The sequence below is a fragment of the Centrocercus urophasianus genome, unplaced genomic scaffold, assembly GCF_019232065.1.
Source record: "Centrocercus urophasianus isolate 14NV4802_14NV808 unplaced genomic scaffold, USGS_Curo_1.0 seq_16, whole genome shotgun sequence".
NCBI classification, from domain to species: Eukaryota; Metazoa; Chordata; class Aves; order Galliformes; family Phasianidae; genus Centrocercus; species Centrocercus urophasianus.
The window spans coordinates 41,158,749-41,185,872 of NW_024884711.1; the positions used below are offsets into that span (position 1 = coordinate 41,158,749).

At 39.4% G+C, this 27,124-nt stretch overlaps 1 protein-coding gene across 1 annotated transcript; it reads right to left on the reverse strand.

Annotated features, from left to right (window-relative positions):
- ACTR3B (actin related protein 3B) lies at window positions 1–26,416 on the reverse strand. The gene is made up of 12 exons (XM_042817202.1): window positions 26,316–26,416; window positions 18,909–18,964; window positions 16,961–17,085; window positions 15,831–15,941; window positions 14,112–14,207; window positions 13,854–13,961; window positions 12,359–12,502; window positions 11,639–11,812; window positions 9,970–10,062; window positions 2,014–2,139; window positions 1,500–1,583; window positions 1–960 (listed from the first exon to the last, which is right to left on the reverse strand). The coding sequence occupies exons 1-12, from the start codon at window positions 26,357–26,359 to the stop codon at window positions 865–867; spliced, it is 1,257 nt and encodes a 418-aa protein (XP_042673136.1). The 5' UTR covers window positions 26,360–26,416; the 3' UTR covers window positions 1–864.
- Window positions 26,417–27,124: the final 708 nt, after the last annotated feature.

Here is a 27,124-nt window from a genome sequence, read left to right on the forward strand (position 1 = left end):
TTTCATAAAGATGTTAACAGCGTTTATTTCACTGGTGCAAGGCCCGTGTGTCACCCACCACTCAGCAACATCAAAACAAAACATCTTCTATAAAACAGTTTCAGAAAATTCAAAACAAAGTAACAGTGGCTATAATAAACTTCATACAGTACTGTAAATCACTTAATTTGTGTCATTCAAACAAGAATAAATCAACTGCTAGCATACATGGCTTTTATTTTTTTCCCCAAAAACAAAACATACCAGCACAACTCCAATACATGCCTCACACCTGGAAATGCGTAACATCACTCCATGACATTGATAGCTGTTCGTGCTTAGAATTCGTCATCAATTCACCCTACTGATATCATAAAATACAAAATGATATGAAAAAAACTTACATTTACAAAGTACAGTCCCAATCCTGCAATCTAATCTGTTTGGGCAGGTACCTGCCACCATTTCAACCCCCTGAAGGCAATGTGGTATTTAGTGCTCCATTGCTAAAGATTTGATTGCAGAATTAGGGCAAAAGTGGGAAAGGTTTAAATCTTTCCACAAGCAGTAAAACCCTGCTTCATTCTTCTAGATTCAGTTTCAGTAGTATTTGCACAACCTCCTAAACAGAGAATTACCTACTGCCAATTACCTCACATTTAGGAAGAAAGAAGGATAGACTTTAAAGCAGTCTGCAGAGAAACGGCTTTCACTGAAATGACTTGGGGCTGTAAAGCTGTGCTGTAGCACACGGCGGTGATCCAAATGCTTCCAAGAGATAGCCACATCTTCTTTCAGTATTTACAGTACCTGCTGCCTTCCTCTGCCTGACATGAGCTTCTTCACGAGTAAGAAATCACAGACCTTGTTTCCATTTGATAAGCATTATGACATGACTCCAAACACAGGATTATGACGACAAATGCTAGGGCCATATTCTTCATAGTCTTTTTTCGTGTGACATACTTGGAAGAACTCCGGCTATGAAAACATAAAACAAATCCTCTCAAAACCATACGAATACATAAAGCAGAAAAAGCACACAAATAAAATAATGCTTTCTTTTTTAATAAAACTAAAATTTTTTAAGAGGAGAAAACAATCAGTGAAAGCCTGTATGGATAATAGATTAAAAAAAACAAAAACAACATAAGAAATCTCACTTTGAAAACAAGAATTGTTCCTGTTTTCCTCCATTTGATTCTCTCTCACGTCAAAGAACGTTTGTTTAGATCCTATACTCCTGAAATCCTGACTAATCCCAAGTGCTAACTTCAAGAATAAAGGGTCCATGCTACAGCTATCATATAAATTCCATTTATGTCACATCATGATATCTTCACTCAAGTAAAGCTTCCACTTGCTCTGTACAAATTTTGCTGAGACGAACGTTGTGATAGGATTGCAGAATGTGACAGAGTTCAGGATGTCACAAAAGGTTTGAAAGCAGTACTCAGAACAAACATGGCCAGCAGACAATGTGAAAAGAAAGATTCAGAATAGTTTTCATGAACACTTACTGTTGAAGCCAGCATGGAACCACCGAACCAAACCGCATAACGCTGCATATGATGTGTTATCACTTGAACTTCAACTGGCTTGGGCTAAGAAAAACAGTTCATCATTAGTTTACATTTCCTTCTAAACTCAAAATGTCTGGAAGTCTTCACCCCTCCATTCATATCACTGTCTCATAATTACTCAGAGCATTGTATTTCCTAGGAGATCAAATCATATAATAATTCCTGACCAGTAGGCTGAAGGACACAGCAGTTAAATTCCTTTTGTCTACTGCTGAGACCACTTCTCTCCCAGTAAGAGATATCAGAAAAGTCCATACACATTGCTCACAGTAACTTCAAAGCTCCTGTAAAGATATGTCATATGCTGCCAAGCTACCAAAGATCTGATAATACATACATTCACACACTCTATTCATTCTACAGCACTGTGTTTTCACTTGTGAGGTGAAAGCTCTGAACTTCATTTTTTCTACTATTCTCATAATCAACCCTACTTGAAATTCTTACTTACTTTTATCCGACCACCACTGAGCTCCTCACTAAGCCTCAATCTCGCATCCACGACTCTTTTCAAATCCCTTTGCAGTCGCCGTCCAAAGTCCCTGAACATTGTGGATCCTCCCGAGAGCACCACATTCTGTGGAGAAAGTAAAAACACACTCTCTAAATCCATCTTCAAAGCAAGTTTCCCAAATTGCATTAGGAAGCTGACAAGCTACACAAGGCACCTTAATGTTGCTCAGTTTCCACAACACGTCCACAGCTCCTTATGTTCACCCTTTTTCCTTAAATAGTAGCTTTGTGTAGAATATACTACCACAAAAGAGAAGGATTACATTAAAGTAATGAGCAAATATCTATACATGCACTGGAGCAGAAAGATGACACTATCCAAAAGTCTCAGAGATGTTGATGACTTACTTAATTATCAGTGCTAAAACTGCTTGGCTCTAGCCTGGTCATGTTGCTGTTGGTACCATTCCACAGGCTGGAAAGTTATCTAGAACTCACTTTTAAAAAGAGATAGACTCCTAAACACAGTCACCAGCAAATCCAATGATTCAAAGATGTATCAAAAAAGGACAATAGTCCTGAGAAAAGTACAGTGCCTTCCACTTTTCTCTACCTGCTTGTCTAGTGCTAGTTCTCAAACAGAACTAAAAGCCTTGTTCCCTGGATTTGTGCTTTGATTCTAAACACAGGTTCTAAAACATCACATCCTTAACGCTCCTGATAATATCTCAGGGCTCCAGAACAATGCAGAAGTCATTTCAATGGGGCAGGGGACCTGGGATTGATTTCAAAACAGGGACACTGGAAAATAACAATGGTGGCAACAAGAATGGACTTCATAATCAAAAAGGAATGAACTCTATGTGTGCCCCGCAGTGCCTGCATGTGGCACTGCAAACCAAAACACCAATTAGTGCTTACTAAAACCACGTGTATACCTGAGTCACATTGGCAAAGAACTTTACTGAGATCAAAAGTTTTACACTGGGCAAATGGTTATCCGTTCATAATAGCTTTTGACACTGCAGATTGTGCAAATAAAGAAAGAATCCCTGAACCACTGCTCACAGCCACAAAACCTGCATACAGATCTGAAGTGCAAAAGTATTCATGCTTTCAGGCTGCAGAAGTAACTTTTTGGAGTTTAAGCACCACAGTACAAGCTGCAAACAATATTTTCCTTGCTAACTGAGAAGAAAGCTGTTTGCTTATTTATGAAAAATAATGAGATAAGTGACCATATACCTAAAGTAGGATCCAGAAACCACAGCTGGTCCTAAAATTAACCTGCCTCCTTCATATACAAGAGCTCCCTCTGCTTTCAAGAACATATCTTACCCTGACTCAAAGTGGTTACACACTCTGTAAGAGGAAACTGCTAATGGGGAAGAAAAAAGGGAAAAAAGACAACGACTAAGTTGAGTGATGAAATAGCAATTAAAAAATTGTCATCGGGAAATATTACCTGGAGATAACGAAGTTGGCAAAGAGAGCGAAAGCAATAATTCCATTCAAAACAAATTAAACTTTAAGTATACATCACAAAGTGGACAGTGATATCACTAAGAGATTTCAGAATACTCTTGAGAATATTTGTAGGAATACATCTTAGACCACCTTATGCAACTGCAGTTAGTGGTAACACTAGGAGAACCTCTTATCATTCCAGGGATACAAGCTAGAATGTCACACCTCCCTGAGATTATGATTGTGTAAGTAATTCTACATGCTAAAATAACATCAGAAAGAATAGAAACATTAGGGTATACTCTTTGAAAAGATGCATCATCTCATCACACCTGGAAAAGTCAGGTTAAACAGCATGTGGGATACAAGTATCACCAACTGCCATCATAACATGATTCTACACAGTTACAGTTCCCCTGCTTCCTGTAGCTCTTGGCAGCACTGGTCCAAATCTGTGCTAAATCTTTTGTAAAGGACTGCTGACAACATATGGGCTTCAACAAGTCACCACCACTCAGCAGGTTGATCTTCTGTAAGGAAGGCAGAAGACAGGCCTCACAACCGAAGCAGAATCCACACACATTCCTCACCCTCTGAACACCCTTCAGAAACACAACAGTGAAGGTGGCAAAAAACTGTTGGGATTAAAACAAACAAACAGCCAATACCTTCTCTAAAATTACTGAGTCTTATATGGTAACTCCAGTAACAACTGGAATGAGAAACATTAACAGCAAGGAAGGCTACACATGTCTGTGGAGAAAGCTTACTGGTGGTGTTTGGGATTCCAGCCTGCCTGGGATTTCTCTGGCCTCTCAGAAAAAGAGATCAAGAGAGTTAGGATTCAAGTATCTGTTGCCAGCTGCTTCCTTTAAATGAGACTTCTTCTGACCTATGTGCTTAAACACACTTCAGCTGATTTAACAGTTCTAGGCAGAGCACAGGTTCCACAGCTGACACTGATCACACCTCCTGATGGAAAGCAGCTCCAGTTTTTGCTTTTATAGCTACCTGGCTGAAAGTTACGTTGGCTTGAAAGAATATATTTTCTTACAAGAGAGGGTTGAAGATCTTCCATGCTCTTGAATAAGATAACCACAGGTAGTAAATAACAAAAGCAACCCAGTTCTGGGAGGAATCTGGGGGTCAATGCCATGCGCCTTAGAGGGCTGGCAGGAAACTTCTTACTTCCCATCCGTTCCCTTCACTTCCATTATGAGCTCTAGGATACTGAATTTCATTCCATGCCACCTCTGATCCTATATCTGTGTAGTACAATGCTACAAAGATACAAAACAAAACCAACCCAGTTACAATAACAGAAATCTTTATCTAAGTAAAGCTTACCTAAAAGCTGCACACTTTTGCTAATTTAGTTAAAACACTTACCAAGACTGTATGGAAAGTGTAAGAAATATTCATCTCAAACAACAAATATTACCCCCACAAATAAGTAAATGTATTGCAAAAAACTATTTCTGGAATAAAATTTTATTTTAGTCACGAAGAAACAATTTGTGTTTCTTTAAATTCATGATACTTGGTGTCTATTTTACTATTTGAGTATGGTCCTCGTTGGTTCACCGAAACACTTCTGCACTCAGACAAAAAAGAAACCATAAGTCAGCCACTGTTAAACTAGCTAGCACACTAATGTTACAAACCTAATTAGCAGTGGATAAGAAGGAAGGAGGTTTCCTCTCAGCACTCCTGTGCTACACTAACAATGTTAATCACTTGGGGCTTCAATTTTAAGTCGCAAGAATGCCTTTGCTTTCCCCATGACTTACATCAGTGCCAACAAGATGCAGAACTAACGGCCTGGCAAGCTCTCCAGCCTTAACTCACCTGCAAAGCCTGCCTACTCTGCACTTAGCAATTAATAGCAAGCTTTGCCATTTTGCTGAAGCACGCTTAAGCAAAAGTCAGTTGAATCCTTGCTAGCTTCAGCTCGAGGACACCTACAATTTCAGTGAAAGTGATAAGGAAAGAGTTGATAGGGCAAATGAGCCAGAACCCACTGGATGGTGTTTCTGCCTGCAGCTCACAGCTGCACAGCAGTCTAACAGCGCCATCTACACACCACACGGTGTATGTGAGGCTGCTTTCACACTATTTAAAAGTATTTTAAGTTAGAAGTGACATTAGGGAGACATTTGCTATAGCTTTAGTCTTTTGCATTTCAAACCTCCCCGGGATTCAGTCATGGTTCGTTGAAAGCTGGGTACCCAACAGTTTGACTTTCTAAGAGAACACAAGTACAATAAGCCTACTGCAAACATCAACTGCAGCAGTACTTTCAAATTCTCTACTGCTCACATTAGCTGCACATCCAGCTAAAAGTCATCTTCTCAATGGAAAAGAAGCAGTATCCTTAAAATTCACTGAAAGCCAAAATAATCCATCTATAACAGACGTCCACATTCACCAATACACCACAGTCCTCAACTCGTGATATGACCAGCTGGAAAAACTAGCTTAAAACAAAATTGAAGAGGCCAAGGATGTGAGAACTCAATCCACCCTGAATATTTAAACTTGGTTGATTAGAATCTTTCAGAAAGATTTCTGAAACCAGCTGAATGCTCTGTCAGACATCACTTTTACCTTAAACCACATATTTGTGCCAAAAACACTGCAGAAAATGGAAATGAGCTGAAAGAAATCAATCAGAGACATGCAAGTGTAAGGTTGTTGGTCATATCCCACTGGCAGAAGGCACAGGTTTCAGAACTGTTGATACTGTTCTCATCAATTGTTACTGTCAGAACTCCGGAAGTATCTGGGGAGAAACTCTGGATGAGGAAAAAGGAAGATGAAACAGCAAGTAATAAGAATGACAATTTCTGAACCCGATACAAAAACATAAAGAACATTATAACTTACTAGAATATCAAGCAGTTTTCAGGACTTTGAAAAGTCCTTCATCCACTTGTAAAAGTTATTACAACTATATCCACTAGCCAACTGATATGTCTGGCTATTCTTTTTTGACACTGAGGTAAAGTGTCATAAGATACACCCTAACTGACACAAAGTTGGGACAAGTCTCAAGGTCATACAGAGTGTTTCCAACTTAGAGAGGTTTTTAAATAACAGTACTGAAACCATGCAACATTATCATTCCTTGCAAATATACCACAGAGCAGATATTTCATGCTGATTTCAAGCTAGATGTGCATTAATAACAGTGTTTAGTAATATGCTCAGAGTAACCTAAAAGCAGTGGGAAAGATCACCTTCTACTTCCACATCATGCTACTGCTCACTGCATTCCTGTGATACGTCATGTATTCACATAACTGTGATGAAAATAAGGAAAGAGGAACAATATTTTAGGGAAAACTGGAGCTAAAGAATGCAACAGAGAATACCTCTGTAAACAAAGACATGGAGGTATTGGATAGAGAGCTGGACATTAGCCAGCAATGAACCCAAGAACCCAACTATATCCTGGGCTGTGTCAAAAGAAGTGCAGCCAGCAGAGCAACAGAGGAGACTCTCCCCCTCTGTTCTGCTCCTTTGAGAAGGCTCTGGGGAGACATCACTGCAGTGCCTAAAGGGGGCTACAGGAAAGCTGGGGAGGGATTTTATCAAGAAGTGCGGCCAAAAGCTGGTAGTTTTAAATTAGAAGTTGGTAAGACTTATATTAGATAATAGGAATAAATTATTTACTGCTAGAGTGGTGAAACACTGGCACAGGCTGCTCAGAGCAGCTGCAGATGCCCCATCCTTCGTGGTGCTTGAGGCCAAGTTGGATGGGTTCCTGGGCAACTGGGTTTGGTGTGAGGTGTCCCAACAAAGGGTTGGAATTAGGTGATCTTTCAGGTCTCTTTCAACTCAAACCGTTCTATGTTTCTGTTATAACTCTCTGAAAAAACAGAGCTGGATAAACAGACTATACCTTTCTGCCCAAAGAACACCAAAGGTAATGTGATGCACTTTAACAGCCTCACCAAGCTCTAAGGAAGCACAATCACATTACCTGCTGCACGCAGAATGTTTCATTTTCCAGTGGAATTCAGCATACAGGAATAAGCAACATAACCAGGATACCAGACTACTTCAGTCCTACAGTAAGCTCAAAAAATTACTCCTCCATCACCTAAGCACTCAGTTTAATTTAATTCTACTTTCTGTTGTTTCTGGTTTATTTAAAAAATAAATAGTTTATCCTATAGCTTATCCTATTTCTTCAAATTCCAGTGCAAGTCTCTGGTTCCAAACTCAACAGCTTAGTGCTCCTTCCTTATTTTATCAGAAAGAATCTCACTCCAAGCAATCTGGAACTCTCAACCCCATTAGATACAGTCAGGGAAGACAGAGAATATAAATCAATGTTTCCAAGCGATCACATCAAGGTGTAATCATTATCAGAATTAAAAACAAAGTACATTGTTGCTAATCTTTATATAATTAAAAAGAATTTATGAGTTTATCTTGTGCAATTTGTAGAAGAATGCTCGCATGTGGAATTGAACAGCTACAACTGGCTGAACAGCAACAGACTTGTGAAAGTCCTGATGCTCCAAACCTCAACATAAGGCAACACAACTAGCCTCATAAGAGAACTGCTGATAAGATCAGGAAACAGGAATACCAGGAATAAAACTACAAAAACAAACACCATAGAACATCAGAAGATGGGTTACAGAACAATTCTTCAAAGGCTACAAAACACATATAACCTGCAACAGGGTATCTTAGGATATATTCTGGAGGAACATTGATGAAACACTGGGCTCTATCAAAAGAGGAGTGGGCAGCAGGGACACGAAAGTGATTGTCCCCCTCTACTCTGCTCTTGTGAGGCCCCATCTGCAGTACTGTGTCCAGGTCTGCAGCCCCCAATACAAGAAAGACAGGGAGCTGTTGGAGAGGGTCCAGAGGAGAGCCACGAAGATGATCAGGGGACTGGAGCACCTCCCCTGTGAGGACAGGCTGAGGGAGCTGGGCTTGTTCAGCATGGAGAAAAGAAGGCTGCGGGGTGACCTCATGGCAGCCTTTCAGTACCTAAAGGGAGCCTACAAACAGGAGGAATCAACTCTTGGAAAGGGTAGATAACAGCAGGACAAGGGAAATGGTTTTAAGTTGAGGGAGGGAAGATTTAGGTTGGATGTCAAGGGGAAATTCTTTACAGAGAGAGTGGTGAGGTGCTGGAACAGCTGCCCAGAGAGGTTGTGGATGCCCCGTCCCTGGAGGTGTTCAAGGCCAGGCTGGATGGGGCCCTGGGCAGCCTGGTCTGGTATTAAATGGGGAGTTTGGCAGCCCTGCATGTGGCAGGGGGTTGGAGATTCCTGATCCTTGAGGTCCCTTCCAACCCCGGCCATTCTGTGTGATTCTGTGAAACACCTACATGTACCCAAGGCAAGCCTAGCACTCCAGCACAGTAGCAAGAACAGAAGATATTTGCCTCTATGAAAACTTCAGTCTTGCAGAAAGAAAAAGGACAAAAGAGAGCCAGACATTAAAAGTTGCCAAAACCTTTTGCAGCAATCCTAAGCTTGAAGCCATTTTAGCCATCTACTACAAAAGTCACTCTGTATAGAAATTTGTTAAGTAGTAGAACCTCCCCTTTTAACCTGCACTGCAGATTTGCTCTAGGTTACTATGTTTCATTCTAGATTACAGAATATGTTATCTAAATAACTAAAACATGCTATAAAATGTTATTAGACACAAACTGTTCTAGGATATATTTAGTTACAACTTAATCGTTCCTGAGAAAATGCCAACTCTTGTAGAGGAGATTCTCAAGATTCTAACAGAACAAAACCATAGCCTTTCACATGAACAAGTCTATTTCTTCATGTTACTTCTCATGCTGTTAATCAAAAATGAAAAAATAAAAAAATAGGGCACTGCTGCTGCTACACAAACAGAAACAACTAGGAAGCATAGAATGTGCTGCCTATGCAGAAAGAGAGCTTGCCATAGGCTATGCCTGTCAATACCTTCTTTTTCAGTTCTTAATGAACCACTGACTGAAAAAACTCTCTGGACTATATGCTCTAAACAAGTTTAAACAGCCTTAATTATTGTCTTCTAAAGGATTAATTTTTCATGTACTTAAACATGAGGTTCAACACCTGGCTAAAACTGCAGTAAACACACTGAGACTACAGGAAAAAAAAAATCCACATGGGGACGAGACCATGAGGCAACCCTTAAAAATGGGCAAAATCCAAAAAATCCCACCATAAGAATTTATATTACAAATATCAAATATAAATAGTTTATTGGGAACAATACTTACCTGCATGCCAAGCCACTGCTAATCACCATCTTTTGTTTAAAATTAAAAGATCAAGTATTCCTCACTCAGAAAAACTGAACCTTGTTTTATCTTAAACTTTATTTCTATTCAAAAGTCCACATTCCTCACAGTAGGGGAAATCACAGCTACGTGTACCATACACAAATGCATCATAATGTTGTAGTTATCTTCCAAATGAATTCAGTTAATCTTAGAACACAAAGGCCATACCTTATATAACGGACGCCGGACATCGATGGGGCAGTTCTGTATAACTTCATCAACTACATCCGAAATGGATTCCATAAAATCAGGATTAGCAAACTAGAATGAAACAGAACAGACATGGTGTGTTTCCTTCCAAAAAAGGAAAAGGCAGAAGTGAGACTTTAGAGACAATTTGTAACAGCAGTTTTAAAAGAAAAAAAGAAGAAAGGAAAAAAAAAAGGGGAAATAAAAGTCAGTATCACTCCTGCTGACCAAGTATTTTACCCTATAACAAGCATACTTTTGTACAAGAGAAAAGAGCATTTCTTATTTCCACAGGCAAACTCAGCTTCTCCTCCTTGGTCATAAGTCCACCGTTCAAAATTTATGCACTAGAAGCCCACTACTGCACGTGACATGATTTTAGAGTACATTCTGTCAGACAGAGATAAACTGAAAACAGAATAAGATTGTAAGATGGTTTTACCAAAGACAGCTTTACCTAGCTAACTCAAAACCTGTTAAAGTTAGGAGTTAATGAAGTCCAGGGAGAAATTCTTCTTGGAAGCGGTACCTATCATCTGCTGTGTTTCTCTTGTCTAGAAAGATAGTGTTTTCAATGCAGAGCCAAGACATTAATTCTTCATTAAGTAATAAAAAAAAAAAAAGGAAGATTGTCCTTTATCCTATTCCTCACAGCCTTTATAGGGCCTAGGGAAAAGGAAAAAATTAAAACCATGTCTGACATGGGATTCAGTGCTCCTCTGTAAGATCATGTGAGTAAACAGTGGGGAGGAGAAGCTACTTAGCCTGGAGGTTTAATGGTGATGTAAGATTAGACACCTAGAAATTGATAACAAACAGATTAAGGTTGGAATTTAGACTAAAGGCAAAGGAATGAAATTTTCAAACAATCTTCGAATAGGAAGAGGGTAGACAAAATGAAACTTTAGTGTAAATATAGACCTTGATTAAGTTTTCATACTTTATTACAGACTCGGTTGCCTGAAATAAGCTGAATGGAGCATAAAATAACAGACAGGACATACTCTGCTATGCAGAATCAAATTTTAATGTTTCAATCTTCTCCCAGGATATTACAACATCCTGAAGTTCACTCAAATTGAACTACCAAAAATCAGACAGACCAGGCACTGTAAATGTCTCCCAAAACTGTTACTTGTTACCAACACAGATTTCAACAGACTTCCCTCAGGGAAAAAAAGTAGCATCCATAAAATGGCATCAACAGAAAGCAACAACACAAGTCAAGATTTCAAACAGTATCTATTGAGTAATTCCATGCAGAGCATAGCCCAAACAGATTGGTAACATAACTAAAAACACAATTATGAAAGCGTGCTGGTTTATCCCAGTGCTTACAGAAAGAGAACAAGTACTATATAAAATCTGAAGGTTCTAACTTGTTCTTCTGAACTTTAGCTTGCCTTTAAAGAAAAAAAATGAGACGTTACAAACATAGCAAGAGATACAAGAAAAAAAATTTCCCAGTGCACTCATGTTGCTCTGTGCTTGAGCTACCCGAGACTGTACAAGGCTTGCAGTTAGGAGACTACTGAGAGCTTACTTCCACTTGATGGCGCACTCGCATCAAAAACAACAGTAATTCCCTCCCCCTCTACTTATACAGTAAAGCTTCTGTAACTTAATACTGCTAGCATTTAACTCTTACCTCAGGATGAAAGAAAATTTCAGGTCCAAGGAACCTCTCATAACCAACGTCTATAACAAATTTGGTTTTGTTGATTGCATTGATGCCAGTATACTGTTTGATCCATTTTCGTGGATCCCCATCATACTTAGCAAATTCTTTCACTATGTCAGGGCAAATATAACAATATTTCTCCTGTTAAGAAATATCAAGCATAAAAAAATGCCAAAATAATTATTTTATTATTGACTTAAAGTATGTTCCAATGAGAAAAATAAAAACATATATGAATTCTTACAGATTTGGGTACAAATATCTCTTGGACAGCCCAATAACTACTGAAGCCTCAACTATTCAAGACAATGCACACGCTTAACTCTTCAATAAAATTCCACACTGACTCACGTAGATTACAGAAAAGTTCAATAGCGAGCTCTTTTTGCAAGATCAGATCCATGAAAATCAACCTACAGACATTACATATTCATCAAATCAAAAAACAAATCTTAAACAAACTTGAGCCCTACATGCTAATTCAATCTGCAAAGCATATTCAACTCTACCAAGGAGTCTGGTGTGACGATTTTCTTCCTCTTTCTCCTTACACTGCACTTGATTGGATACGCCAGCAGAAGCTCGTGTAATTACTTGCATTTTTAAGTGAACACAAGCAACTTGCTAAAGCAAAAAAAGAACATTTGCTCAAAGTATTTAGGTATTAGGAGACAAAGAAGGGTGTACCTTTATGGCTTTTGCTGTCTCCAGAGATTGTTCAGGAGGAATTCCCACTTCCCTCTCCCTCAGGAGTTGTTGAATAAAGTAAGTAATATCTCTACCTGCAATAGGAATATGTTTGATGCAACTTCCAATTACGTAGCCTTCTGCCTATGTGGGAGGAAGAGGGAAAACAAGAAGATGATCTTTAGGCAAAGTCATACTGTGCAAAACATCAAGAATCAACAGCAAAGTTACCTTTCTTTTATACAACAGCTTGCTTTCATTTTTAATTGAAAGTAAAATATTGAAACAGTGAAGTGTTAAGATGTGCAAGCAGCCCCCTGCAAAGTGGATATTACTTTTAAAAGAGCTTGATTACAACTTATAAACAGATACTGCTGATCTAATTGAAAAACATAAGCAGCAGACAAAAAAAAATCTTGCACATTAGAAGACAGACAAAGTCTGATCAGATGTAATCTTTCATTTTTTAGGCATAATCTGAAAAACAAATACAATATGAAAAGACTGCCCACGTCCTGTTTCAAAATGAAAAATGAACAGGAAAAAGTATAAAATTATTAAAAAGCTCAAGTAAAAAACAACAACAAAAAAATCAAATGAAGACATATCTAACAATAAGTGCAATGAAAAATAGAAATCTTTGTAGCATTTTTTTCCAGGATGCATTGATTGAAAGCAGTCATATTGCTGAACCAACATTATTTCTTTTCTTGCTTTTTACATGCTTCAGAGCTTCATACGGTAAATGTATGTAAAAAATATGGTTCTTTTTCTACCATTAGAAGACAATACTGATACAGCCAGATTAATACTAAAATGCAAGAAATTATAGGGAGTCAGATGTTCATTCCTAAAATAACTGATCATTCAAGCATACTATATGCTTCAGAAGTACACTGTCATCAATAAAATATATGTTAGTATGCATGAATAACTGTATATTTTTAACATCCTTCAAGAAATAAGCCATTTGAAATCAGCCATGTATATGAACATCCCTTTGTACCAGCCTGCAGTTGCTTCCACAGAGTTCACTAACTTCTAAAACAGAGACAACAGCTACGTAGCATAAATAAAATACAAGATATAAAAAAAAGTTTGTATGTATGATAAGAAGTAATGTAAGCATGCAGGAGATTTAACAGTGATATACATTAATACTGAACAGAGCTGAAGCATCACAATAATGCAAGACAAGGATTTACATTGAAGCAGCCTTTAAAAGATGCCCTAGTGGTTCCTCACCACAGCTTTGCAATAGTCTGGACAGCTAAAATTAATCTCATAAATAAAGTCACATAAGTAAATACATATTTTGCAAAGCTGCTGTAAGGGAGGAAATCCCAAACAACCAAGTAACTATAAAATTTTTTACTACAAAATTTTTTACTTTGTTTGCACTGTTTACTTTGACAGTTTTTATTTTAATATATAGAAAACAGAATCTGTACTTGTCTAAACAACCAATATTTTAGAAATGCACCCTCCTACATACCACAGGAATTACATGGGTCACTCCATCACCACTATCAATGACAATTCCAGTCAAAGTACGTTCTCCGACCTGTCGTGATGTCCAAGAGGCAGCTAAGGCCAACACTGCCTGTATGAGAAACAGTTTGCATTTAGGCAGAATGTGCTGAGTTACAATCTTAGAAAGCAATCATTTCAAGCATTTTAGACATAGGCATATGGAACATAATATACACTGCAGCTGCACTGTACTTTAGAAGTATATAATCACTGTGATCACCTGAACAGCAATGTAAAGTCCTGGTATGTTAAATGATTCAAACATGATTTCTGCAAGATACTCTCTGTTTTCAGGCGTGTTCAGGGGAGGTTCTGTCTGGAAAAAACAAAAACAAAAACAATTCCTCAGAGTCCTAACAGTTAATGCAGTGATTTGCTCAATAGAGTAATAATCAAACTTCTGGAGTTCTTAATGCGTTCCTAAATCTCACACAAGCTCCAATTCTAAAAATAAAGAATTCACACAATCTGGGGAGAGTGGCAAGAAGGTTATCTTCTGCAACATGTTCGATTTGAATTAAATTCTCAAAGCAAAGGAACAATTATGTTACAACAAAAGATGTTTTCTATCATACTGTATCATTGCCACTACAAGGAAAGACATTATCTCAACACCCAAGTGTTCAGAAAGAATGAGAGTACTGTGTTAGAGTGGCCCAGCTGATTTCAGAAGGACTAGTCATAGGAAAAAACCACAATGCTCAATGCTTAAACACGAAGGTGAAAAGCTTAGTAAGATATACTAGGAGCAGACAACCTCTGAAAATTCTTCATGTCCCACACAGTCATACCTGGAAAAGGACTGAATTTTAGTGAAAACAACCAGAAATATTTTGAAGGATTCCAAGTAAGCAAAGGCCTCTTCTTACACATGAGTGTATAGCACCATCAATCACATTCATACCATTGCTTTTACACACACTCTTACTCAATTTGTGCAAATCATTTAGCATTTACAAACGAACAAGTTTCAAGCTATTGGCACCATCCATTCAGTTAGACTCAAAATGGCACTGGGTTTTGAAGACATATAAAAGTCTGCCAGTGCAGTGCTGACTTTTTAGGCTTTTGGTGCACATAACAGAATGCAGAACTATTAGAGAACGTGGCAGGAGTCAGCATTCAGAAGTCTTCTGTGCTCAGTGCACTGTGATATTTGTCTGGTACTACAAAATGCTGGGGATGTGGAACGGGTATAGGTGGCCTGCAATCTGTTCCAGTCAGGTCTTGAAAGATAACAGAGGGTGGGTGGTGTTTTTGTGTAACATCTCCAACATAAGATGCCTAAGGAAGTTGTGGAGTCCTCCTCCCTGGAGCTGTGTGGACATGGCACTAAGGACCATGGCAAATCAGGCTGATTACTTAGAGATCGCAAAGATCTTTTCCAACCTAGACAATTGTGTGATTTTAAGTCATGTTCAGAGTAGAACTAACCAAAAGCCCCTTGCATGAAAAATCCGGAGATAAATCAGACATAAGGACACATGAATAAAGGATGTAAAAATAGTCTATTGCAAACTGCTTGCTAAGAACTAGTTACCTAATTTGATCTTCAAGAAAATTTTTCATACATTTGTCCTTTACCACTAACATATGGTGCTCTACTAAGCAAGAATACCCCCTACTGCAAAATCAGCCAAGAATTTCACACAGAATTCAGTTTAAACAAAGCAATTGAAGCTTTGCAAAAACAAAATCCAACCCGTCAGCAGCCTGCATCACAAAATGAACAGAATTTGGTTGCAATGCAGTTTCACAGATTTATTTTTCTCCACTTGATGAAGAAATACGGAGAGAAAAATCCTCTAACAGAGCTTGGAATTTGTATGTTGGAAGCTTGAACTTAGAATACTATGTACTTTTGCTCTTACATAAATACTCTCCAAATAACGTGCAGTTTTCATCTCAGAAAGTGTTTTTCTCAGTCTCAATAACTCACCATTAAAAAATAGTGATCCTCAGGTTCAGCTCGTAGGTATTTAAAAATGACCTGCTCCATGAATCTCTCCATGAGGTCCCAGTCTTCAACAATACCATGTCTTATAGGCCACTGAAACAAGAAATGTCAGCCTTTGATATTATAAGAGAATAAACACACCCAAAAATAGAAACAGTGAAAGCACCCAAATCCTTACATCTTCTGCAAGAATTGAAACCTCTCATCTCATTGTCACACCATCAAATCCTCTATTCTCACTTTAATTTAGAATTACTATTTCCAGTTATCTCATAATTCCATGTATTTCCAATTGCAATTCTGGGTTGCAGAACTGCAAGCCAGAGAGCATCCTTTGTTCTTAAATCTTGCTATTATTTTCTTGCAGCTCCATATTTTAATCTCTTTTTGTATCAGTTTAATCATTTATAAAGTTGAGAATCATACTTCTCTTCAATATGTCTTCCAATCTGTAAGAAGTAAAGAACATACAGGCAATACATTTTTCAGCATAAATTATCACAGGGATATGTTTACATTTTGTTCAGTGTTAGGAACACAGATGACATTTAAGTAATACAGTAGGATGTATAAAATATGATTTTTTCCACATAATTCAGATGCTGTTAACATCTTGTAAGTACAATAAGTCCCTTACTAGGGTATGGAAAATATGATTCACACAGAAGCCATGCTGAAGTCAGCTCTTCACAAAACAATTGTGACAATCCATGAAGCAGAAGTATCCAATATGTTCACCAATTCATGAGCCACATTAGAAAGATATATTGTTAACAAGAATTTAAACATTCAGCATTATGTGACTACTTTAATAGCTAATAATGTTGAACACTGACCGACTGCACTGATTCAGTGGATATTTACAGAGGTCATCAAACACCAACACAGGGCAGCACTAGTAAAACAGGCACTTAAGCAAGGTTTAAAAAAAAAAAATAAAAAAATTTAAAAAAAAAATCAACAAACCACAAGCATGTAGTTGTAGAAAATATATATTTTTGTTGCTTTTTAACAATGCAAATGTGTTTCTTTAAGTAGCCATCAAAAAGACAGAACGATACACAATAGCAATAAAAACATGAAAATTTGAGAAGCTTTCACTGTTTTCTTACCTTTGTAGCATAGGTAGGTTTATCTATGGCTTCATCTCCTATGAAAAAGTCCAGATCATCAACACCTTTCATCACCCTCCTCTGAGCCTGGTCACCTACTTTGGCTGATTCGCGGATCGCAATACCTTCAGATAGAATCCAAACAAATTGAAGTCAAATTAAAATAGCTAAATACACAGGAATTCATTTATTTGGAGCCTTTCCTAGAAATAAAAACTGAAATGTAGAAATCATAGTTGCCAGAAAGCAGAAATTATACCTACTGACAAGGCAAGAGAGCAGAATTCATTTCTGGTGCTCTCTCAGGAAGGATTTCGGTCACCAATCTCCCATTAAAGTAATAGATAGCTCAGAGCCCACCTTCAAAATGCATTCTGATATGTGCTACAGCAGTCATTTAACTTGCATGAGCAGTGTTCCACCAAGAGGTACTCCGTCAGTAAGCAATGTGATTTTCTGAGTTTCAACTCAAAATTAAGGAAAAGGGCACAAGAAGAACTACGTACTTCTGAAGTAAGTATTGGAGTGATTATCCTGGTTGGTGAGAAAGAGGAAGCACGGAGGGGCTAAATCAATTTGCAGTGGTATAGAGACATCTTTGAAGAGTCATGATTCCCATTATCAGGCTGTTATTCTCACTAAACTTATTAGGTGATGGCTGCCATAGGCAAGGAGACAGCAGAAGAAAAAAAAAACAAATCTGGGGCAAGTTATAAATAAAAAGGGTCTGAAATGATGTAAAATACTGCTTATCTATCTGCAGGTTGTTTGTTTTTTAAATACATCATCATCAGGCTCTCAATAACATACAGTAGAAAATGCACAGCAGAGAGGCATCATTCACAAAAGCACTGAGCAGCATCAAGACCACAAATCACAGACAAGCAAACAGCTCTTTTGGAAACACATTCCAGTCTCCACACGTTATCTCAGTTCTATAAAGCAAGGTTTATAAAAAATTCATAGGAAACACTTGCTATCCCACTTCTTTAACATAAGATGTTAAGATTTTTACAAGTGCTACTGGCTTGAATTATTGCTTACAATGGTTATAGACTATAACCAGTACTGCACCTGGTCAAGAACATGTTCCCCTCCACCTCTTTGGCCCCAACAACCATGATTATTTTCTTATCTTTATACCTCCTATTACAAGTAGTCACGGCAGAATGGATGCTTTAATAAGGAGTGAATTGATGACGTTCCCAAAAAGTAAAGGCAGCATTTATTGCAATTGGAGATAATCACGAGATAATAAAAGCCATTATGGAGTTAAACAGGTAGTCAGTGCTACAATCTGCACACATACATAGTATTTGAGACAAACTAAGGTTACAATTAAAAACACTGGAAAACATACAACATTTTAAATTAAACAATTTTAATGTGGAAAACCAAGAAGAGGAAATCTGCTCACCAAAACCATGTTAAATGGGTACAAACATTTTACTGGGTAAATATATACCTTGGATGAACATTACCTAACAGGAACAGTCTTTCTGACCATTAAAGTGCCTGCAGCCCTAGACAGATGTAAGCAAGGCAGAGACCACCTGCACTTCAGTACTTTATTTGGTGGGAAGCCTCACCCAGATTATACAGGCAGTAATAACCATGGTGTCAGATAGACTGGAGGTGAGTTGCATTCTGTCTACTCAGGAGCCCTAGCAAAAAAATAATGACTGTAAAAAGGAAATAGAATTGAAGTCCTCTTCATTCGTCATGGCAACCAGGAGGTGATCTAATAAGCACCAGGCCCAGCTAACTGCAAACAAGTTCTGCTGAACTACACTCCAGCCAATGATGCCAACACAAATAATGTTGCTTCCCAGATGGATGAGAAACTGTGAAGGCCAAGCTGGGAGCTAGAAAGCAAGTCATTTGCTTGTCATAGTGCTTAGTAACAGTGGTGTACCCTAAAAACTGGAGGGACAAAAAATTTACTCACATGATGGAATAATGAACTGAGGTTCTGTATTCCCTGCATAGCCAAGTTTGGTATACCTGGAGAAAGAAGGATCACAAGGTCATTATGTGCACATACACATTAAGGAAAAAAAAAAATCCACTCCGCTTCTCACACTGAAGGCCAAATAAGCAATACCACATCTATATTTTCTAGGTTATGCTTTCAAGTGTAAACCTGCTGAGAAGAAAACTCAGAAGTGGTAAATATTTTAGATGCTATTTATTTTTCAGGCACTTTCAGCTTTTCAGACTGGAATTTCAGAATGCTGAAACCTGTACTCTCAGCTCTTATTTCCACTTACTCACCAGCTATGGCAAAAGCTGGGGTAGGCCACATTCCACTGACAAAAGGAAGATGCAGATCTTACCTTTCCAAGAGCTACCATACCCCAAGATGCCATGAGATGCTGTAAATTTGGTTAATACTGTCCAACAGGAAAAAAAAAAAAAAACATCAAATGGTACAAAGCATTGACTGTTTGTCTTGATATACAATATTGAGACATGTATATATATTTGTCAACTAGAATACCAAGGCAGAAAAGAAACAAGTAACTTGGGCAGGAAAAAAAAAAGGGAATGTCCACACAAAACCTAATACCTGTGCATGATGTTTCCTGGCTCCAAGCTAGCTCAGGTTTTTAGCAACTATAAATCATTAACATCCCAGACTACAAAGAATCTCTTAAAATACACAAATACATTCAGACAGAGTTTAAAAATCAGTTATAATTGAATGACTTTAAACTGAACTTCTTCTCTGATATTGTCATACTACAGTACTGGATTGTGAGGGAAACCAGCATTAATCACATTCAGTTTTTCCATGAAAACCCAAAGGCAGAACATTGTTAAACAAGACCAATCACAAAATTACAGCTTATTCAGGATCTCTGTCTACAGTTTGCTGTCAACATTTGCAAATGATACCCCTAAAACAGAAGGTGGTTTCTTCATTAACAGCTTAAACAGAAAATGCCCCTTTATGGAGTATTTGGAATAAAAATACTCATTGAGAGTCAATCTGCCTGAATAAAGAAATTTAAACTGAATTAGCAATGACCTTGGAATTTAAATATTGTATTTTCAACATCTCTTCAAAGCTATAGCTTCAATAGACTTCAAGGAATCTTTTTTAAAAGATTTTTCCCCAAGGCTAAAAAGACAAGGGCTGTGTTTTGAGGGCAAGGGTTTGTTGTATTTTTAATCATCATTAGACTGAAAGCATATGCCTGTATAATCCAGAATGTTTGTACATACTTTCTATGGCTCTGAAAAATATAATCAGGGTATTAAATTAGACTGATTTGTAAAGAAGGCCATTACTAGCAAGAATTCTTTTTATGATAATTACTGCTTGGTTTCTCCACATTTTAGAATGAAGCCCATCTTGGGAATACAGTTAAAATGTAACAAACAACAAAGCAGGCATTACACTGGGACTTGGGATGCATTACAGGATACTCACTTTTCATTTGTCTCTCTGAAATGAGTTTTGCTTGCATGCACATAATGGCAGCCAAGGAAACCCTTTTTGGACTCAGAAGTCCTAGGTCTAAGGCTGGGAAACAGCAAGACAGGCAGAAGCCTCAGGAAAGCAATACTCATTGCTCAGTCCTCTGAGATCCACTGATAAAAAAATAGTCATTGTACACACATAAGCATAGAAATATGTACATATACTTGTAATACAATTTCTATGTGCGTATAATGAAAAGTAAAAGGTTCCTGAAATACAGCCAGAACTTTCTTCCTAAGCTAAGCTGTGGCCCTGAGTTCAGTTTGCCATCTCTTCTCCCTCCAAACACTTGCCAAACTCAAATTCAATCACGGTATTGAACAGAAAACAGCCTTGAAGAGTCAATTTGGGATATCAGTGTATCATGGCATTACCTTACCACTCAACCAGGAATCAGATGCCAATGCTAGGATAACTTACAAAGGTACCAAAAGCTGATAGCTCAGCATCTTACTGATTTGTTTTGTCATTAGCTGAAGCTGATCACTTGGTATCTGACTGATTGATTTTATCATTACCTGAACTTCTCTGCTTCAGTTAAAACGACAGGATGAGCCTATTTTTTAGTATGAGTGAAAATAGTTCTGTGGAAGATAACATCTGGAAAGGTTTCTCCTGTACGCCATTCATCCATGCAGGATAAAGACTAGAACTTTGTCAAAAACTCATCTTTCGGTTCAACATTGAAAGAAATGAAAAGATGTACGTTAATGAACAACAACAATGAAAAAACAGAATCCCTTTTCAGGACCAAACAAGATACAGACAGTTTCCTGTGGCATATCTCAGATGTTTTGACAAAACCAAATGAAAGGGAAACTCAAACCACTGAGAAAGACAAAAGAAACGAGGCAGGTGTCTTCCCTTCCTTGCCCAGCAGCCCACTCACCCAGAGCACAGCACACATGGCCACAGCCTTCTCTTCTGCCCAGCAGGACCTGGGCACACTCCATCTTCCAGGGCAGTACCCAAGAGTGCATTGGAGTGGTTGGGCGACCCACTTTCAGGACCTGCTACAGACACTGTTTGCTTTTATACAAAGCACTTGAATATTCATCAACCTTGAAGGTCTGGATGTAAATAGTTAGGGAGGTTACCCGGTCTCCAGCTCTTTTTCCGATGAATATTTAAGGGTCTGAAACATGTTTTTTCTTTCTCCTGGGCTACAGCCTAGCAGACTAATGGTAATGCAACATCTCATGATCTGTAAATTACAGAGAAAGCTTTAGGGAACGTGTAGATAATCAGTATTCCAATATCATTAAAAGTAGCAGATTTATTGCTAGAGAGATAGGAACATACCGGAAACTCTACAAAATGTAGCATATTGAAGACTGCATGAAAGATTAGTAGAAATGTGATCCAGTAGATGAAGGCTGTATTATGAAAGGGAATTTGAAGGAACTACTCATAAAAAAATAAATAAAACAGCTAAAAGTTGTGTTGTTGAAGCAAGCATATTTATGTATTTTTACTATTGTTCTCTACTATATACTACTTTTCCCAGGTGACCCGTTAGTACACCACTCAGCTTGGTCAGTTTTTGCATGAAGAACAGTAAGTCCTGCTTCTTCTGAGGCCCTACCATGAAAAGACAAAATGAAATCCAAAGAAAAATGCAGTGTGCATGAAGATGATTGCACAGATGTACAAATGGACCAAACTTGAAAGCAGATATGGAACCCTCGGTCACTTTTACGGGAATATATTCTGGAAATTTCTTACTAAAACATAAGAACACAGTTGAAGCATACAAGGCTACTCAGGCAGTTGCCTTATCCATTTCAAAGCAGAAGTCACTCAGCAAGCAAGCAGAAAAGCAAAGCCCAGGTGAGAACATGAAAAACAGGGAGGAACCTTTCCTCAGGAAGTGTAGGGATAGGACAAGGTGTAATGATTTTAACCTGAATGGGACGGATTTAGATTAGATATGAGGAAAAATTCTTCATGACGAGGCCAGATCATGGCATAGCTGCCCAGAGAGCTGCAGGTGCCCCAACCCTGGGGGTGCTCAAGGCTGGATGGGCCTAAGGGCTCCTGGCCTGGCAAAAGGTGTCCTTGCCTGTGGCTGGGGGCTGGAACTGGATGAGCTTTAAGGTCCCTTCTAACCCAAACTATTACGTAATTCTACAATTCTAAGTTTGAGCGTTTTTAAATTTCCTTCTTTTTTTTTTTTAAGATTGAGACCAAGAAGCAAAGTGTTAGATCCACAAATGAGCTCTGAAGAGACAGAACTACTGAGAATACCAGAAGGCCTTAAGAAAGACCTGTAAACAAACAAAAAATAATCACCTCTGTAATGAGAAAGCTTCCTCTGATGGATGATACATACATAAGGAAGAACTTCTTCTCTCAAAGAGTGGTCAGGCACTGGAATGGCTGCCCAGGGAGGTGGTGGAGTCGCCGTCCTCGGCAGTGTTCAAGACGCGTCTGGATGACGTGCTGCGTGATGTGGTTTAGTACTAGTGGTGGCAATGGTGATGAGGAGACAGTTGGACTGGATGATCTTGTAGGTCGCTTCCAACCTCGTGATTCTTGTGTGTGTGTGTTCCTATGTGTGTATGATGCTAAAACGTAGCAGTTTTTACTGTTACAACACCTGTGATGACATACTGCCATAAACAGACTGCATATCATTATTACAAATAGGCCTGAGAAACTCCTAATGTAAGGTCCTCATAAAGATGTGAAAATGCACTTTTGGAACGAAGGAGGATGTGAGAAGGGAATGGGAACGAAGAAAGAAAGAATGCAGTAGAAAATAATAATAATAATAAAATATTATGTCTGCACGACGTACAGAGAAGCACCACCAACCACTATACTAATAAACTGCAAATTAGAGCCATAGCTTTGGAGAGACTAGTAGGACCAGGACTGAAGCCTGTGATTATAAACCACAGCTAATTAACCCATGCTCCTTACACTCAGAACAGCAATTAGAAACTTAGCTGTGCACGACTGGTATAAAGAATAGAGATAATACTACTTGCATGGAACAACTCGTTTCACATCAGAAATACAATAGCAAGAAGAAATGTAAGACAGCCAAGTTAAATGGCAAAAGCAATGACAACAACAACCCCTTAAGTTTCAAGACAAGTTGAGCTCACTTCTCCCAAAAATCAAGTATTTACTTCTAAGCTGATCAGTAACACTTGGCCAAAGTAAGCTTTCCTTACTAAAATAAAAAACACTTGAATAAAATACACCCAAAATAGAAGCATTCCTCAATGCCTGAAGATGAAGAGCAGTATTTTAAGCCACCTCCACTTTGCACACCCACCTACTGGAGTGCTGATGTCCCACAGCTAAATGCCAATTAATAAAAACAGCCATGAAGTTTAAAGCCACTTGGAACAACACCAGAGAGGCCTGGTAGTCCGAAGGCCCTAAAAATAGCATGCCCTTCTCCACAAAAGGACTGACAGCAACACGCAAGCTGAGCACTAGAAAAAACCTCACTCAAAGAAAATGAAGACGTAGTGCATCAAAACTGAAGCAGGATGGTTCACTTGCAAATGCTAATGGAAAAAGAGCAGTCACGTCAAATAAACTGCTACTGCTTTCTGCAAAAATGTCATGAACTGTTCACTCTTGATTCATAAAGACAAAGTCAGCTACCTAACAGAGGAAAAAAAAGGTTAATGTGTCCTGCTACGAGGATATGTTTCTTGCCAAAGCTCTGTACCTATTTTCACACACCCATTTCTGCTTTTCTGCCAAAATCCAGCACTGCTCAGGACTGAGGCCTACCAATGCAAATGACAACTTTAATCCAGCCTTCATATGCACAAAAAACAGAAAGAGTATTTTCATAAACTTAAATCTACTTAGCTGAACACAAACCTGTGCTGAGACAAAGCTCCTCATTCAGTACCAGAGATACAAAATACATTTTTCTTCTTATGTATGAAATATTTCACTGTGTATCTGCACACACCTTTCCATTTCCGTTATGCTGTTCCAAGTTTTTCATCTGAAAGCCTTTTCATGAATCATTTGAATGAATTGTTCCAAGTGTGTAACCCAAAGTAGATTCATTCTAACAATAAGAAGGTTTTCAACCCACACAGAAGAAAATTCCAGAGACTCTATCAGTGAGTCAAGCTACTTCTGGCTGCTTGGATCAGAATCTTATGTCTTCTTGTTCTGCAAGATTACTTACTTCAGATAAAGTCCCGTCAGCAGAGACACCACATCATCTCATACATACTAAGATAGTTTGGAGGCATGGAAATGACAAGTCCACTTGTGGGCAGCCTGAACTCTTTCTGAAACAAGCTATCGTGCCTGCATACACACAAATTCCAATAGTTTTTGCAATGTAACCACTGAACAGATTTCAGAAATTGTACTGCAATTATCATTTCTCTGAAAGCATACAGCAGGTTATTTTTTGTCCTTATTTATTTTGTACAACTGTTGGCCAGTAACATCCACTGCTTATGCAACAATGGAATCACTTCACAAACTGAAAGCAAAGGAGTGCTCCTGCAAGAGACAGACAGACATATTTTGTGCATTTTCTGGATTTTGCAGTTGATGCTGCAGCTTTTGTAAAGGACCCACCTAGCGTCGCCCTTTCCCCAAGAAAAGCTCTTCAATTCTGTGAATTAACATTCCTGTAACACCAAAGTTCCTTGCAGAACAGGTACTTAAAATCTCTTCAGGAAAAACAATAAAATAAATAAATAAATAGATGAAACCAGGGAAATTCCAATGGAGTATCTAACGGACAGGCACAATTACATACAAGATGGAACCCATTCTCTATTCTACTCCCAGAACTTTCAGCTGTGGACTCCACTGAGAAGACTGAACTGATTTTAGGTATTATAAGCAGAAACAGCACAAGAGACTTGGGAAAGTTTTGTCACAGCTTAATAAACTTTAAAACACGAAATGCTTTTTCTGAAGAAACTGAACCCATCAACACAATGGGTTGCTCTGGTTACCTATCACTTCTTTTTTAAATTATCTTTTCTTTTGGTCTTAATACGATGGCCCAGTTTTGGGAATTTTAAAGGGAAACTTCCAGGCATTACCTAAACCAAAATAGTGCAACCAATTCCCTGCAGAAGGAAGGGCTATTCTTGCAATAAATAAATGAAATTGATGACCCTATAGCACAGCCTGACATGTGAAGTTATCAGCTGAACTCATGCACCAGTGTCTCTTCTCGTCCTGAGAACTTTCCATCACCGCCAGGCCAAAGAAACGAGCTCAGTGCATCTCCAGCATCTCTATCACAGCTCCCTGACACCTCCTGCTCCAGAGGCACAACAGCAGCACCAATGGACCCATCAGAAGCTGACAGTCCTCACTTGTCAGACAGGTAGGAAAGAACTGTTCCTCTGCAAAGTGAAAATCCCAGCACAGCCTCTGCTGTTCAGATTAACTCCTCGGAGTGACAAGGAGTTACAAACTCATGGTACGGCTAAACATCGAATAAATCAGAATAAGTTACAGAGCTGTGCTTGCCCAGGCAGAGTAAGTACAGATCTTTCTCCTCGCAGCAGTTTCAAACGCCATCCCCCACGTTTAGCATTGAAGTCCTTGGATCGTGGTAAGTCAGGGAACAGAAAAGAGGAGAAACAGGCGCGTTGGGACACAGCACCCCGGGCCGACACGGCCTGCCGGGCACAGGAGGAAAAGCAGCGGGCACAGCGGCCTGCCCAGCAGCAGCAGGGCCCGCAGGCCAGCAAAGGGACGGGGACACACGGCAGAGACTGGGCTGGCTCCGGACGCAGGGGAAGGGACAACGCGCTGCGGCACGGCGGAGCTCCCACCACGCGCGCACGCACACACACACACACGTCGCCAAGAAGGCTGTCAGCACCGGTCCCCCCCGCTCCCCGCACTCACCCGGTGCCTCCGTCTATCACGCAGGGCGGCAGGTAGCTCGCCATGCTGGGGAGCCGGCCCTACGCCGCACCCAGGCCGCCGCCGGCTCCCCCCGGACCGGCCCGGCGCGGCTTCACTGCATGAGCGCTGAAGGGGCGGCGGACACCATGCAGCCGCCTGTCAGCACCGCCCCTGGGGCGCATGCGCCGCCCGCCGGCACCACGTGACGCAACCTCCGCCCGCCTTCGCCGTTCTAGGGCGGCCATTTTAAGAGGGGGCGGCGAGCCTGCGAGGACGGCAGGTCGGGGAGTTACAGGAGGGACTTTCTTTTTGCCCGTTGCCACGGCCTCCAGAACACAGTGAATAAACTTGTTGAACAATGTTTATGTCAGCATGGGCATCACAGAATCGTAGGGATTCGAAGGGACCTGGAGATCTTGCAGAGCGAGCCCCTGCTAAAGCAGTTCCCTACAGCAGGTTGTACAGGAGAGAGTCCCAACAGGTCTTGAATATCTCCAGCAAAGGAGAACTTTCCACAATCTTTCTGGACAGCCTGTTCCAGTGCTCTGTCCCTCAGAGAAGTGCTTCCATGTGTTTGTCTAGAGTTTACAGTGTGTCAGTTTCTGCTCGTTGCCCCTTGTTCTATTGCTGCTCACCACCAAAAAGTCTCCCCCCCCCCCCCCCATCAGTTTGACTCCTGCACTTTAACTATTTATTAACAGTGACGAGATCCTTTCTCAGCCTTTTCTTTTCCAAATTGAACAGCCCCAGGTCTCTCAGCCTTTCCTTACAAGGGAGATGCTCCAGGCCCTCATTCATCTTTGTATCCC